At 42.2% G+C, this 17,989-nt stretch overlaps 1 protein-coding gene across 1 annotated transcript in view; it reads left to right on the plus strand.

Moving 5' to 3' along the window:
- The first annotated feature begins 2,061 nt into the window (after positions 1-2,061).
- The window catches only part of cadm2a (cell adhesion molecule 2a), a 193,744-nt gene continuing 177,816 nt past the window's right edge, over positions 2,062-17,989 (plus strand). The window contains exon 1 of the mRNA XM_080040444.1: positions 2,062-2,508. Coding sequence (XP_079896570.1) covers positions 2,448-2,508 — 61 coding nt within the window. The 5' untranslated portion in view covers positions 2,062-2,447. The remainder of the gene's footprint in view (positions 2,509-17,989) is intronic.

A 17,989-nucleotide genomic window follows, 5' to 3' on the forward strand; every position in this document is an offset into this window, starting at 1 on the left:
ATTTCATGACTCATAACAAACAACAACTTGCAGTGTGTGTTTTCTCTGTGTCGGCTGGCAGAGGACGTCTCCCGAGCAGCTTTCGTTGTTGAACTCACGTTCAGCTTTAATTTGCATAGGTAGGCAACTTCAAATAGGCCAGGCTACTTTAATAAATAATGCATAGGTTGCTTTCAGAAGCCATCTCATAATCAAGCTAAAGATGCAGTCAAAGGGAGAGACCCCATGTGCCTTCGCCACAGCAGAACAGACGAGAAGAGATTAGCCACACTGTGACACAAAATGTGATCATCAAATAAATGTTAAACATTTGATAAATCCTATATCATTTCGGTTTTGACTCCTACTGTTGGTCACACTTTGCCAGGATTTTACAAACAAGTATGACACCTTTTTTTATTTTCTAATATGCTTGCAGAGTTTCTGATGTCCCTCCTATAAGCCTTATGATGCTCAACATTCATTTATATTTACAGTCATTTTCAAAGCAGTTTTTATCCCCTTCTGTTTGATATCACAAACAGACTCCATTGGGAACTAATTATATACATTGCATATATACTATGGTAGTGTATTTCTTTTTCCTTTTTTTAACTTCTTTTAATCAAGGATCCTAATTATTTTCTGTGTCTGTTCTTAAAGGCAGTCTAATTTAAAAGGGGTCTCAACACACATCACTGTTATCTAAGTAAAACACATCATAATGCTGTTCACCAGCCCACTCTGCATCTCTCTTTGTCAAGGTACAGAGCAGCTGCAGACAGTAAAAATATCCAAATAACTCAGGCAAACATTATGCCTCATGGACTCTATCTAGCTGCCTCTTCCTGCCTGTATTCCAACTGTCTTATCCACCCATTGTATTGTGGAACCTACCCTTTCTTCTCTCTCTATTTCAGGCTTAACAGCTTTTTCCAAGGGGCTGCAGATGGCTTCTACCCCCGTCAACTGCAACTACACATCGTCTCCTGTCCCATCATATCCCACCTCACCTCCACACCCATCTGATTGACCTCAGCAAGACAATCTTCAAAGCTCTGTCAGCGGTCAACCTTCATATTTCACAACCCTCTAATCTGGGCCGTCACTATCAACAGAGCAGACGAGCAATTTAAATGTATTTTATTTCAGGCACAAGGGACATATCAATGAATGAATATATAAATACATTCACTTAAATATCCAATGAGGTCACAATTAAACAAGTGCATCCTACCGGCCGTTCATGTGGAGGGACAGCCAGCCGCCCACACCCAGATGCGTGTTTGCATGCTCTTTCTCTGTTTTGAATTCTGAGCGCATTCTACCCGCACACTGCAAAAAAAAGTGCATCATTCTCGTGCCTCGGGTTGTACCTTGTATCTATCTCTGACTGCCGAAAATCAAGACAGTTTGAGACAAAGCAGCATCCTGGAGGGCGGCAATGCATTTCATACGATGTTTTCATGCGATGAGATCAATATTCACACTTGAAAAGCTGAAGCAATTTCCCGGTTTTTTCAGTTAGAGCAGCAGAGCTTCCACGCCTCTTGTTGCTAAAGAGATGTCAGATTAAAATGACAAACCAAGGCATTTATAATCAATGTTATTTGTTTATTTTGTAATGACTTTTAGGAATGGTATTTGTAGCCTACCACCCTTTTTTGCTTCAGCTTGTTTGTATTGCCCAAATTAATAAATACAAAATGTTTCCATTGAGGGAAATCATCCCCCCCCCCCCAAAAAAAAACAGTCCCCTTTAGAATTTTCATTATATTTTCTTATAAACATTGACCTTTCCTCGTGGAAATCACACGATTAACCAATCCTATTTTACCTCTTTGGGTTGAGAATTTTACCATTATTGCAGCACTCAGTTAGTCTAAAAACAAGCTACAATTGACATTTTTTGCAGTGTGTGTCACAAACCAACCCCCCTTCCCCCCACATCGCTTAGCCTTTGGGTCTTCGTGATTGGTTCACCTCTCATGTCTGTCAAAGCAGCGTAGGCGGGACTCAAACAATCCACTCGTGTTCGCTGCGCTGTGGACTGTGCAACACAGCAGAACGGGACCGGGACAGACAGTGTAGTAGGCTACAGCAGCAGCAGCGGCCGCATCTATAATGTGTTAACGGAAAACGACTGTTCTCACTCCCTGAGGTTTTTACTGCTTGTGTGCAGAGTCGCGCAACCTGAGCCCGTGTCTCACCGCTGGTGCATCCCTGAATTCATCCAGAATATCGTTTTTGAGGAGCGAGAGCATTTCCGCTTTAAAAAAAAAATCATCACTGTCCACCGGTCGGTTGTGTTGAGCCCTTTCCTCAGAGACGCACTAAAGACGCACTCCAAACAACACCTGGATAGCTGACTAAAGCCGTCCGGTCCGGTTCGAGGTCCAGAGGAGAGAAAGTGACGCCGAGGAGAAGTTTAGCGCGGAAGGCAGGAGCAGTGAAAGAGAGAAGACAGGATGAATCTCAAGAGTCATCTGATTTTCACCCTCTACACTATTCATGGGATTCTTCTAAAAGGTGAGCATGGGATGGGACGATTACGTGCGCGTCTGTACGTGCAGGTGCTGTATGTGTGTGTGTGTGTGTGTGTGTGTGTGTGTGTGTGTGTGTGTGTTTGAGGCCAACAGTAGGACATGATGAAGTAGCAGAACGAGAGGTCACACGAGGGTCCTGGCAGAAAGATGCTGGACTGCCTCACATGGGGTCTCATTCTCATGTGCGTGTGTGTGTCAGGCTATCTAAAGGTGTGGGATGTTATAGGAGAGAGAGAGAGAGAGAGAGAGAGAGAGAGAGAGAGAGAGAGAGAGAGAGAGAGAGAGAGAGAGAGAGAGAGAGAGAGAGAGAGAGAGAGAGAGAGAGAGAGAGAGAGAGAGAGAGAGAGAGAGAGAGAGAGCTTTCCCTGTACCATTCGGGATCTTAGATTTTGATGTTAATGTTCAGGAATGAGGGGAATCCTATATGGGCAATTGTGCTGAGGACACGACCTGAGCGCGGCTGTGTATCCATACACTCGTCCATCGTATCATGTTGTTGTGTCCTGTGTGTGTGATGAGATGAAAAAAAGGAAAAATAGATTCCGCGAGGGAGAGACACACCTCAACATGAAGTAGTAGTTACCACCACACGGTGTTTATTTATTTTATTTTTGACTTTCAGCACTTGGATGAGGCGGCGTGTTACGCACCGAGTTGTTTGATGCTGCTTATTAGTTACTAGGACACCTTTAGAAGCCCTTTATACAGCTCATTTTGATTTCAGTTTTTATTTGTTCTCGTCTGATTCCGATTACTGTTTCTTCTGCACACGTGTGATGTCTGTGGCCAGAGCGCACAGTAGCCCAGACCACGGTGTTTTGTGTGTGCATGATGTGGTAAAGACGGCTCCTCGCTCAACCGAGTTGTAGGAACAGATGTGCGGTATACACGCCTGCTTAGAACGAAAGGGTTCTCCGTTAAACTAACAGTAGGCTACATTTTAAAGTACGATAGCTGATACTATTCAGCTCTGTCTCCCTCTCAGGTGAAGCATCTCGTAGCCGTTAGTTACGACACTATACCAGTGATTTACGTGCATAAACCTTTTGGGATGTAAGCTGGAAATCAATTTGCCAACGTCGGAACTCGACTAAATGTTAAATGAATTCCGATCTCAAGACCATTTTGGTGACAGACAGAGGACCCGACTGTTAAAGGCCTACTTCACCGGTGGGAATATGAAGGTGTATTGAATTCTGAGATCCTATCCACATTTATACTATAGGATCTCAGAATTCAATACACCTTCATATTCCCACCGGTGAAGTAGGCCTTTAACAGAGTGGGGTGACATTGGGGGTCAAGGTCACAGTGAACTGCGTGTGCCTGTGTTTTCCATAGGAATACATTTAAATGGAACTACAAAAGCTTTATAACATAACAGAAAACTATAAAATACCTCAAAAGAAGCCCTTGCTCAAGTTTAAATAGATGAATGTGTAGGTAACAACAGAGTCGAGGATTTGGGCCGATGCTGTAGTTGGACTTCAGCATTTCAATGGTTATGATCAGTGGTTATGATCAGTGAATGTAGGAAAACCAAAATCAACACAGAAGCTATACTTCGGTACCATTTCTCAGTGTGTGTGGAATAGTTTTTCATTCCACCTTTAACAAATCCAATGGAAAAGTGGCATGTGCACAACCCAGTGTTATCTGATATGCTGTTTTTTTCTCTCACTATACTTAAATACAGTGTAGAAGTCAAGTCATCCAAGAATATATAAGAAAATAAACTCCCTATTTAAAGCTTCTGGAGCAGTATGTTCATGCTGTGCGTTACAGTGTCAGGAGGGTGATTGATCTACCTAAAAAAAACAACAACTGTCAGCCTTAACAGCAGGGCCATATATGCCACACTGAGCCCCAGTTGCGCGACATCAAGTCCACTTTGTCGTTCTAAAATCGTGGGCGGATTTATAAACATGAAAAGTCTTGACTTAAACGGCTGCTTTCCACTCGAGTAAATGAGAATTCCCAAATGAGAGATCATTTGTGCTTGATTCCCTTGATCATTTGTTGTTCTCTCTTTGAAGTGGATGTGTGTGTGTGTGTGTGTGTGTGTGTGTGTGTGTGTGTGTGTGTGTGTGTGTGTGTGTGTGTGTGTGTGTGTGTGTGTGTGTGTGTGTGTGTGTGTGTGTGTGTGTGTGTGCGTGCGTGCGTGCGTGCGAGAGAGATAGAGAGAGAGAGGATAAGAGAGGAAAGCGGCCTTCTTTAATAACCAGGCATGATTGAGGCCATTTTTGACTTAATGAATTGCTATGTAATGAAGTATCTAAGGGTATCTCGTATATCTGACAATTTGCACTGCTGCATTTATTGACGTTCCAGTGCTAATTTTCCTCTTTATTCTCCTAGAGGCGGCACCATCATTATGAGTATGTGTGGGCATGTGTGCTTATGTGTGTGTTCGCATATCCTCCTTCAAATGTGCATCCTGTTTGTATAAGCTTGTGTTCAAAGAGGTGTGAGCAAAGGGATAACCATATCGGAAACAACAGCTCGAGTTAATGTCGGAATCATTACTTGTGTGGCTCCCTATCATGCGCACACACACACACACACACACACACACACACACACACACACACACACACACCTACACACACACACACACACACACACACACACACACACACACACACACACACACACACACACACACACACACACACACACACACACACACACACACACACACATACATAGACATCAGTCTATTGTCTATTTCTCTCGCTTCCTCTCCCCCCTCCTAACCCGAAGTGGATAATGCTAGGCTGCTTGATTTGAACAGTCATCTCTCGGTGCAAGACCCATTATTGTATAGGTTGCGCACAGCAGGCTAGGTCAGTCTCTTTCCTGAATGAAGTCCTGTCTATAGCCCCAGCCATATCCACGCGCTTCTGTAAATGACAGCTGTTTAAGCCGCCTCTGGCCCACCGCCAGCTGGCATCAAGAGATCTAGGGACACTGCATCTCACCACCGGACCTGTTCACTGTATAGCACGTACGTGAAGTGTTGTGATGGAGCTTGTTGTTTACCAACAGCCCCCTAGTTGTTAACACAGACATTATCCAGTCAGTGTGTCTCTCTTGTAGCCAATGTGGGAGCCAGAGAAAAAAACAGCCTGTTATGCAAATGGGGGCCTTGTCTTACATAAGAGCTAGAGGGGTTGAGCGGGCAGGCGAGGAGGGGAGATGAAGGCCCGGGAAAAGAGGGCTAGATGTTTCTAGAATGCTGGAGTTGATGGAAGAGTAATGTGGGAGGAGGAGAGAGAGAGGTGTGGAGGAGGAATGTGCAATCACCTCTGCTGAAGTGCATGCGGTTGCTGTTCTGTTGTATCGCTGTTTGGATGGCTGTTTATCTCAGCTGCTCTGTCTGTGTCCTGTACCCTCGCCTGGGCCTGGGTTCTTGTGTATAGTCTGAACTGTGATCCGTGCGAGCCTAAATGCAAACCCCCGCAGAGGGATGTGTTTATCCCACGTGGTGAATCTAAGCCTGCTGAACGCTGACCCTCTCCATCCCTCTGTACTCCCTTACACTCCTCCCTCGCTTCATCCTCCCATTCCTGGTGGTGGAGATTTGTACATCAGCAGCAGCAGCGTGGGAAAGCCTCTGATAACAAGCAGCCGTGTGTGTGTGTGTGTGTGTGTGTGTGTGGAGCCACTGATTACACGGGGAAAAACAAAATGTTCCCTCTTTTTCTTGCTCCCTTCTTCCCGCTGCTTTTGTGTGCTAGCTTGCCAGTGTGTGTTCATTTTACATGGCCATGCTTTGACAGGTGGAGCATGTGCGGTTCTCTGTATACCTTCTGTCGCACACACACACACACACACACACACACACACACACACACACACACACACACACACACACACACACACTGACAAAGACACATACACGCACAGATCCACTGTGGATTCATTGCTGCTCTGCCAAGGGATTTCCCATGATCAAAGCCAGTCTTTTGTTAGTCCAGGTGTGAAAAAAAAAGTTGAAACAGAAAAGGAGGAGGAGGCTGGAGGGGAACATGGAAGGATTTTTGGAGCTTACACGCTCTTCAAGGCTGTGGCAGAATTGTGTCTCTCCAGAAACCTGCTCCAGAAAGGCATATATACAGTGAGCCTGTCACCGGTTGCAACCCTGCCAACGGTGTGTTTAGACATAAGAATAAGATGAGGTAGCAGGAGGCCAGTCATTGTTAGGCTAAATACCCATGTAATCGCAGATGGCAGAGAATCACAGCAGGTGGCAAGAAATGCAGCCTTGCGAGACACTGTTGGGGAATTTCAAAAGTGTTAAGCTTCTTCATGCTAAAAATCGCAAAATGCCTTTCGATGCGAAGAGCAACCGACAGATAGCTCAGCTCCCATCTGCCGGGCTTTGTATGAGCCTGCAAAATAGGATGTTCCCACCATCGGATGACGCAGCACAGACTCTTAATGCCACCAAGATCAGGTGTGACTACTTCACTACACCATTCAAACAACGGTAGCTAGAGGAAGGTGAGAAAGATTTTGCCGGGCAGATATTCCCTTCAAAACACAAGAAAAACAGCAGTAAATGAACTGATTTGCAAATCACCATTGATCTAACATTAGGCTATATGCCTTTTTCCTACTCTTTCTTTGTCATATAGGCAACCCCATATTTGTCACATCTGAACCCTGTATTTAAATTACTGTGTATGCTTATTGCTAAACATGCCCATACAAGAGTCAATGAGAGGCAATTCATGTAGCCTGCCTGTATAGTACCAGTATGTCTGAACACAATGATATGAAAACAGGGTCTGTATGGCCTTACAGTATGTAAGCTGCTGAGGTTTTAATACAAAACTTCCAATATTCCTGCTCACCCCATTGTGTGGGCACACGTCCCCTGAGATTTAAAGCAGTCATTCATTTGACTGAGTTCTGCAATATAAGGCTTTACTAGTTCTGGCAAGAATATCCTGAAAACAGAATTAATACTCTAGAGTTATTGGCTGTGTGACGGCGATGACACACCAGCACAGGCGGTTGTGCAAATCACTGCATATTTCAGGCATACAAATCAAACAATATCTATTATTATGTTGTTGGGCTTTAATTCAAGAACATGTCACATTTCTAAGATAGTACTTTAATTCTAATAAACGGTGTATTATTTAAGCCTATGTGAGAGGTATTGTATCTAAAAAGAATGATATGTTGGCGATGCTGGGTGCCAGTGGCTTTCTGAGTTACAAATACAGAACATGAGTCAACAACTCAGTTTCCAATCCGGGAAAATACACATTTTTGAAAGTGAATCAATGCAGAACAAATGTCTTTTTTGTTGGCAGTGTTTCATATTTTTGAGGTGGGGTGTAATTTAAAGCTAGCCCCAAAGCAAGAGAGGGAGAGATCTAATGCAGCCTCCCATGGAGAACGGTGAGAACTGGAGCCCACAGGTGGATTCAGCTGCTCCATCAGTGAGTTAGCACCCTAAATAGATCGACCTCTCAGTAGGTGAAAAGAAGTATGCGAGTTCAGCTAACGTGCCAGCTTCAAAGCTAACATAGCTATGTTTGTAGTCAGAAATATGAACCAATGTGCAGTTATAGACGTGAGATACGCTGTACGATAACATTAAAGAATACTTTGTCATATGCAAAGTTAAATCAGACATCCTTGTTTTATAAAATAAATATCCTGTAGGTTTTATAAGGTGTTCACTTTAATACATGGTCAGCTTACTCTGCACTATTAACTACAGCAGGGTGATGTAATGTGATGTATTCCTCTCATAGAGAAAACTCAGAGATTTGTCTGTCACATTTTGACTGACAATATCAAACTGAAGCGAAAGTTTGGCTTCTTTCCTTTGAGTCAGACTTTGGCGATTAAGATATTATCTACCGTTACAAATTAAACTCAAGCACTACATATTTGGAAAGACTTTAGACTGTGTTATTGAGTGTGAGTGCATCGGCATGTGCGTTTGCGACGTGCATGCATATGTGATGTCTGTATTAGCATTGAATTCCAAAGGATTAGCTAGGGGCTAATCTGAAGCTCCAGTCTTTGACAAGCCATGTGTCACTAATCTCAAACACTCTGGAATAAAGAGGCACAAACACAATCACCTTTTTGGATGAAAACCCATCCATGCAAAGGGAGTTGTAATCTTTCACTCAAACCGGGAAAAGGGCAAAAGAAGGTTCAATCCGAAGATAAATAAATATTTAGAATATTATTATGTAAGACGAAGACATTATTTTCTCACTCTCACTCTCTCACACACACATACACACACACACACACACGCACGCACGCACGCACGCACGCACGCACGCACGCACGCACGCACGCACGCACGCACACACACACACACACACACACACACACACACACACGTGGGTTGTGGGTTGATCTAGCATGAACCTTTAGATCATGTGCTCACATAGGTTCATGTATCGCTGCCCCTCTTTAACATCTCGTAGCCAAGATACAGTTCTTTTTATGGTATGTGCCCTTTCATCATACTATTCCCCCGAGGGCCAGAGTCTGGAGACTTGATAGTACACGTTACAGTAATCATTTTCTTCAACATAGATAAAGATATACGGACAACCGTGACTCCCTCAGCTCTCGTGAACCCAACTCTGATATTGTTTGGGGACTCTGTGTCTGCTCTACACAGGAATGAATTCCGCCAAAAACAAGTCTCGGCCCACATTGTGTACAGAAAGGTTTGTCCTCCACGCAGACCCATATTATTGTATGTGTACACCTAAAACATACACAGACAAAGGCAGACACACACTCACACGAAAACCCACGGGTGTTATATAGACACAGCAGTGAGAAAACTGTAGACAGAGCTTTTGTTTATAGGGACTACTGTAGAAACAGTGGGATTGCTTGACTTTATTGCTGCTGTTTATGTGACCCACATTGAGAGATAAACTTTCTCTGTTCACTTCCGCACATTTTTTAAATTCAAATCTGGGTTGACAGGAGTAATTTGATGGAAAAATACTTTGGAGGTAGAGCCAAAACCAAATGGAGAAGCAATAGAATGATACTACTTCTATCTCCATGCCCAAAGATTTAGGGTTGAGATAGGAACGTAGCACATTTTATTTTCCTCTCTCCACCATGCAAGAAACATTATTTGAAATGACGGGAAAACTGGTCACTTTATAAACAGGAAATGAACCCCTATCCCCACACAGACAACCCTCTGGTCATATTTTTCCAAATCACTGCTTCCATTTCATGAAGCAATCCCTAAAGTGAGCTGCATCTCTCTTTAATGACAGTGCATATTTCCTCATGATGGGAAAAATACACATTTTTAATGGGACACTCGTACTTTTTTTCCATTGCTCTAATGTTGTTATAATTCAACTTCATAATGCAGCTGTGTTAGCTACATTTGCACAAGTTGTTCAATGTGTATGCTTTAATTTTATGGTTCTTTAATAGTATGCAAAAACAATGATTTAGCGCCTAATTGCTTAAATTGCTCTTACACAATAACAATATGTAGTTATGTCACGATACTAATTGAAAATCAGGATTTACTTCATCCACAAATACACATCTTATGCACTTGTTTTCAGCAGCGCGGTCTCAGAGGAAGCCTAGAAGTAGCTAAAGCTAATTGAAATATAATTCCCCAAAGACACATGTTCATGTTAATTGACTTTCTGTGTGTGTCTGTGTTTGTGTTTGTGCGCGCGCTTCAGTGTGTATGTGCGCATGTTTTTTTTTCTATTCGTATTATATAAAGTAACTTTCTAGTCTCTTGTCTAATCATCAGCTCGAGGGTCCCCCCACTTCTTAATTCACTGTTTGAAAGCTATTAGACACTCTTATGCACAAGCACCATTTCTATACACATGTAATGTGGTGAAAAATATGCATTTAGAATCCACTGATGTGTTTCTTAAACTCAAAGTGAACTGGTCTTTCTCTTGTGGTGGGTGCACACCGTAAATCAGAGTCGTTTGTTTGCCGCATTTTGTTTCAGTTCTCACATCTCAGGCAAGTGGTAAAGTGCAGAACAATGGGGCTTAAGATGAGAGCAAATTAACCTTTGCAAGACGCTGTGTGTGTGCGTGTGCGCGCGTGCGTGCGTGCATGCCCATAGGTTTCTGTGTGCGTTTGCAATTGAGAAAATTGTAATTAATTACAAAAGCCTGTAATTATCTGAATACTTCTGAGAACTCCAGGTGTGAAATTTCATCCAAGCGAAACGCTCAAAAGGTTTTTTCACCACTTTAAATGGCTATCTCTGTAAGATGTCTTCCATTCAGGTGCTTAGTTTCGCCTACACTATTAGTATATGTTACCCGTTCCTAAGGTGGAACTCAACATCCCTTAACGTTTCTGAGTTTGGAGACTGGCCGCTTTCTGTGCAGTGATTGCTCCAGGCCTGTTGTAGAGGGGAGGGAAGATCGAGTCAAGTGAGACAATTTATAACAGTTAAAAAGCAAATGAACTGAGACCCTTGGCTTGGGTGAGCGAGCGGCAGCATTCATAATGCGCCTTAGGGATTTATTTTCCACACTCATTGTAGTGTGTGTGTGTGTGTGTCCAAGCGAGTATATACGTAGCACAAAGAAACACACAGCCCCCCTTCACCATCTGTCTCTGTTTGCCACATTGCAAATCCATTATATGCTACACAACATTATTCCCCCCCATCCTAAGTGGCACACACCCCTGAGCTTACTTCCACTATCCTACTCAGTGGAACGGGCGACAATTTGCCACTGCATACACATCTTTGTTAAAGACGCTGTGGCATGTTTCCAGCTGGATTTTAATACATATTTTCATGCTCCATTTGCATATTTTGTAAGTTGGTGATTTTACAAGCCGGTTTGCTTATTCCATGCCGCTCTATGTGTTTGGCTAAAATATTCTCAACTGATCCATGTCGAACCATCTTCGGACTTTATAATCCTGTCTTCTCCAGAATTCTTTTTAAAATTTTGGCAGACAGATTTAACACATGCTCACACTCACACTGCATGAGTCTGGGTCAGGTTTTTGCCTCAGTAGTTTAACAGCGAACTCATCTAATCAAAAAGCTTCCCCAGCCCCGAACCTCCTGCTGAGGAAACAAAGAAGTTATTATGTTTTTAAATGGTCGCCAATTACGGGTAATTTCACTGCCTATCTTAGAGCTATTTGCTTTTCTCTCACGTCGGGAAGAGCAAGCATTGTGCTTTGTAAAAACGGGGTAGACAAGCTAGACATACAGCAGATGCATTCTTTTGGAGGACTGAATGCTCTGCCTTTCTGTCTGCCCTCCCTCTCTGTCTCTCGACTCATCTCTTATCATTAGAAATGGGACACACAGTTAACTCAATTCCTCCTTTATCTTCCTCATTAGTGTTTGTCTCACAGTGCACTCAATTACTCAGTCCATCACTCTCCTTTACCCACAAGTCAAAAGCTTCCACTGGCCCAAGTGAGTCAAAATTCTTGTGTCGTGAGTATCTAGTAGGACTCATTAGCGAGTAGCAAATGACCCCCAAAATTGTGCATTCACGTCATTAACACACATTTTTGTAAAGCCACGATGTGGGGTTTTTGAAACATTATTTGTGTGATGAAACTGTTTTTAAAGAGTATTGCGTTTTCTTTTTGGCAGCCTGATCCTATCTTTACACTGCTAGGCAGCGCCTCATTGCTATATGGTATTTTATCATTTTAAATGTAAATCTACAGCCCACGTTGGAAGTGAACTTGGCACAGCTGGATAAGTTTTGATGGATTGGATTTCAGTTGCAAACTTGGCTGTATGTACAAGCTTTTGGCAGCTCTCATTTTATTTTTTAATTGGTTGACATTCACAATAATAACAGCGTTTTTCACAGGAGAATCTGTCAACACAATTGTTTAGAAAAATTGTTATTGCTCCTGGTAGCACACTGTTGCCACAGCACATATCATTTGGCTATTTCATATTCAAATATGAGGCATACAATAATGTCTTTGCAGAAACAGATCCACACAAAACTGACTAAGATTAAATTATTAAAATTATAAATCATAAGTAAAATATTTTTCTAACATAATCTGTTTGTATTGCCATTAAACCTAATCATTCAGCTGTATTCAGGTTTTTTTTTATTTGCGAGACACTGAAGTTGTCCTCTTTTTGAAACTGAACATATGACTGATATGTATTATTCCTTTCTACTTCTTCCCTCCTTATCTGCCTTTGCAAATTCATGCTATGGCTACAAAGGCGGACTCGTTTTCTAGCATGCTAATGTTGCTGTATATGTATCCAGTTCAAATGGAGCAGCTAATGCTAATCTCTGCTTATCCCCCGAGAAGCACCCTCAGAGCAACACATTATCATGCTACTCTGTAGTTGAGATGGATTGTGGGAAGAGAGGGGACAACAAAATGAATGAATGGAGATATCAGCATATAATACTAAATCATAACTGCTGACACGCACAAATCCTCACAACCATGGTCACCTTCCAACACCCGCTACTCCACGCACACACACAGAGACCCACACACACACATTGTACACACAAAGCTGCATGACATGAGCTATTGCTGAAGAGATAGGCTCAAAAAATCTCCCGACACGACAGTAATAATGAGACGGTCTTAACCACAGTTGCACTGAGCTGGTAAATGGTATAGCCTGCTCTACAGGACTAAGGGATGATCCTAAACCCTTGTCGTAATGCACTGGTCACCCTAATCCTGACCTTATTAAAAGTGAGCCTCTAACCACACAATGGGACCATATCTTAAGACTGTAGTAGTCCCTCAACACAAACGGTCCCTAGTCCAGCCCTATTTGAGAGGAGGTGACCTTCACATGACATAATCCCGGAGCGACCTTTTACCCCCATTGGCTTTGTGATCACAGAGCTGAGGTCACTTCAGAGTTATAGTACATTTTCAGTTTCTGATGAATCTGATAGTGTTTATTGAAAATTAAAAAAAAAAAACTAATTGAATTCTAAGAAAAGTGCTGTGGGCAATCAGTGCAGAATCCAGAAATTGTAAAATGTATAGGCTATGATGAAGCGTATGTGTTTTCGATATGGATCATGTCCATTTTCATACACTATTGCAATGTGCACTTTTTGCACATGGCAGCCAAAAATCATTTGACTATAAAGTAAAATAAGACATTTCCTGTCAGCACTAAATGTACACCATATTAACTACATGCTCATATCGACATGGGTCATATTTTTTCTTATCTGAGCCCTTGAATAAAAAGCTGTAGTTTTGATGTATTTTCCTGACATCAAGGCCTATGCTAGCCTTGATGTTGCGTTCTATCTTTATCATGCAGCTGTACTTGGAGGAAGAAATGAAATTGATCAGTAAAATATAATCAGAAATAGATTATTAACAGTCTTTTGCATGTTCTCTCAGAAACAGATGGTCCTCTACTGTGGGACTGGTGGAATTTGCTGAATTTCCAGCTCTTATTTCTCATATGTTTGAGTTCATTATGTCTTCAAAGAGTTAGTGTTGTGCATTTAAGTCCCCTTATAGATAAGAGCATGTTACATTTAAATCAAGCATACTCTTCCATTAAATACAGAGCATTATGTGTCTGATGCACAGGTGCAGTTTGAGACTAAAACATAATTATAAGAAGGCTAAAGCAAGAAACTCTAAAGAGTGCTGCCGGATGTTCTTTTGAAGCAACTAAGTAGACATGTATCTGCTAATTTGTTTCAAATTAGGCTTTTTTAAAAGGATGCCGCTATACCAAACTAGATATTGCCTGAACTGCATGCATCTCCTTTATCCCTCTCCAGCTTGGTTAGAAGGAATTAGTAGCAAAATCCCTACATTTCTCAGCAGTTCTTCTGATATACAGTGTGTATTTGTCATTCGAAGGAGTTCCCTTCAGATTGAATAGAGAACTGGAAAGAGAAATATAAAGCACAAGTAGACAAAGACAGCTGAAAATGATCCAGGGTAACGGTCGGTCATGGGGTTGTTTTTGAGAAAGTTCCTGCGAGTATATGTTGTGCCTGCAGTGGCTTGGCTGGGATGCTGAGTGACATGTTGCTGGCCACTGCTGTTCCAATGCTCCCTTAGAGCCTCACACTGATCAAATGAGACGAGACAGCGATGAGGGTCACAGCAAAACATTGTGTGATTGCGTGAGTCATAAATGGGTTGAGGGCAAGCGGGGGGGAATTAGGGGGATGTGTGGGGGTAACAGGATGGATGGGGGGAGAACAGAGGAATACCTCTCTAACATCTGCTCCTTCACCATTTACAGACAGGAATTTGGAGCAGAGACAGATTAAGCAGGAGAATTTAGGGGCAACAAAAATAAATAAATAAAAAATGGGGAAAAAAAGCAGTATAGCAGTAGACAAATAACAGCCCCCCCCCCCCAAAAAAAAAAAGAGCAGCATGCAGCCATACATGAGACATTCAGGAAATGAGCCTTGACTCGGCTTCGGTCCTGTGCTCAAACACTTTAACTCTCACACACAGGCAGACACTATCTCATAAATGCAAATAGTACACGCAAGTTTGAACCATTTGTTATATTTGCAGGCACAATCTTCCAGATAAACCGTAACAATGAAGAGTTGACGTTTCATAGGGTCCATTTCCTTTTTGCTCTTTGGGAAGCATCTCAACGAACCAATGTAATAAAAATGGTTGGCTCACTTCTTTTTGTTCTTTCATTTCCTCTCTCTTTATGTCTACAGTATGTCCTTCCATTCTTCATCTCTTGCTCCATCCTATCTTTTTTCTCTTGCACTCGGCACCTCACTCTCCAGCCTCACCCGGGGCTTTCATCTTGGCAGGGTGCTACCCTTTATGAGAATACTCCAATTGGCAGACAAGCGCCCTTGTCAGACAACATTCATTGCACTTGCACTAGATATGAAAAGTGTTTTAACAAGCACCACTGAGTTTTTGCGGCACAGTGGATACACTGCATACCAATGGTGATGCAGATCCTGTGACCAAATTAAAATTGGTAGAGAAGTTTGGAGACATTTATGTTGATGTCCTTGTCAGACATTACATTTTCACTGCAGCAGCCCCAAGGTAGTGTATAAAGTTGTTCTCTTCTCTATCCTTGGGTTAGTTTGTCTTGCTTTAAAGGAAGTAAAATATAAATGCACTTAAACATTTGTGTCACAACAATAACTTCCATTTGGTATTCAGATACTAAGGCACTTACTGTATAATAAAGTCGCTTTTTTATTCGGATTTTGCGAAAACCTGCTATTTTCGATGAAACCTGCCTAGATTTGTGTCTGTAAACTCTTCAAAAATGCCAGAGCAAGAGAGTGAGGCAACATAGCTATTTATCCTTTAGATGAATGTTGGATGCAATGACACGGTGAGAGTTGACGACCAATGTAAATTAGGAGTTCTATGAGGTCAGTTCCAGAGGGGTTTTGATAGGTGCCTAGCTACTGCCAAGGTGGTTGTGTTGTTTTTATGGTTAGAATAAGAAAGTATTGAAATAGGACTGGCGGAAAGAAATAATGAGACGGTAGAAGGAAAAAGATCAGAGGGGTGGATGAGGATGACTGTGTTACATAAATGCTAATACACCTGTTTAGGATTTCTTGTACAAAACGAAAATAATTCTACTGAAGCTCTTTGTTAGTTATGAATTCTTACAGCCTGGGGTGGTAAGCTTTCCCTCCCAGCTTGCCCATTCAAATTGAGTACCTCTTCCCTTTTGTTCCTGATCTCAAGAATTTTTGATATCGACTGAACAAATCTGAAAATCAAAGAACCCGTGAAGGTAAATGTGATGAAATTCCGTGTACAGTGGTAATGGCTTTAACCTTTGACAAATGCCTACGTACCGCACTGTGTAATATAGCCTATTTAGATATATGGTGAGAAAAGAATCCTTCATTATTCCTGTCATGTTGCCTATATGGAACATCCCTATTCCAGTAAAAGCCTTAAGGTCTGCCTTATTATTGTGTTGCTACAGTTCTAGTTTGCCTGACCTGGTCAAAATAAGTGGCTGAAATTTAGTAAACTCCATTCTCAAAGTAGGTCTCTTTTTCTGCCGTCAGCTACAGAAGACAAACTAAAATGGCTTAAAAAGTAGGTGATGTCATCATCGTAACCGAGTGTTTAGCGGCCACCGTACGATGATCTGAGCCACAAGGATGCTGTCTCTAGAAATATATAAAGTGCCTGCTTTATAGACCATGACATATCATTTCCTCTCTTCAGAAGGATACCTACAGTGCTCTGTTTCCATCAGAATGCACCCAGGCTCTGCTGATGAAACTGTTACACCAGTAGGCTTCGTTCTTTCTCTTTCATTCTCTTGTGTCCCCCTGCACTCCTCTTTCTCACACTCTTGTCTATCTCTGGATGAAGTGAGGGACTTCAGCTTTTCATCAGTGCTAGGGCAATTCAGCTGCACAAAGGTTATGTGCATCCAGATGACAGTTAATATGGAGAGTCTGTCAGACGGGCTTTGATCATTTCTGACCTGCGCATGTCTTGGTCTTGTCCTGTGTTATATTGAGTGAACAGCATATTAACTCCCCTTAACTGAGTGAAGAAATGTGGACTTTTACTTTTAGATACAACCAGGTGATTTCCATTTGAAGTGTTAATGGATTTGGTTTGGGGACATCATTTTCTTGAACGTGAGCTGTAAAGGTATCCCAATCTGTGGGCTGCCTATTGATGAATGCATGAGACAAGGGGGTAAGGTCCCAGCAACACAATACTACTGACCCCAGGTTACTGCAGTAAGATGATTAGTTAAAAGGAGATGTGGAAAAATCTAATGGGTCGAGAATAAATCCAAAGGCATCCGACAGGGCGGAAAAAACATAAATACAGTCTTTGTGATTGAACTTTCCATAACCCCCATTCGTCCAATCATGGAAATACATAGACGTTTTCATTGCTAACATTAAATGTCACTACAATTTGCTACTACAAGTTCAATTTAAAACATGCAGAAGAACAAAACAAAAAAACATATAATATCGCAAGAAACGGGTTGGGTGTTGATTAGTATGAATTACCCAAAGGGAAATACTCAAGTAAAGTATGCACTCTCAGAACGCACTCTTACATTCCTCCATGAGCAAGCACTTGTTGACTGTGGTGACCCCATGGTGTAGTCATCTGAAAGGGGGTAATGGAGCTATGGGTTGTGAAGAATAACCATGGAGTCCAGACATTTGCGGGTGAGGTGTAGAGCACTGCTTGAGATCTGGATGGGTGCAGTGGAGCAGAAAACCTGATGATAATGTGATGAGGATTGGAGGTGAAAGGGGTGGAGAAGGGGTTGCAAACTGTCAGACTGAAATGACAGCTGACGGAAGAGAGAGGATGGGTTTAAAGTTTGGCAGCTACAAGATGATATGCTCACAGAGGTCATGGGGAATATGATAGGTCAGACTGAAAGAGTGAAACGCCCGCAGTCAATCAGTGATTGAGCTTTATGCTGGAGAAGAGAGAGA

This window comes from Ammodytes marinus (assembly GCF_949987685.1).
Source record: "Ammodytes marinus genome assembly, chromosome: 14".
Taxonomy (NCBI): domain Eukaryota; kingdom Metazoa; phylum Chordata; class Actinopteri; order Uranoscopiformes; family Ammodytidae; genus Ammodytes; species Ammodytes marinus.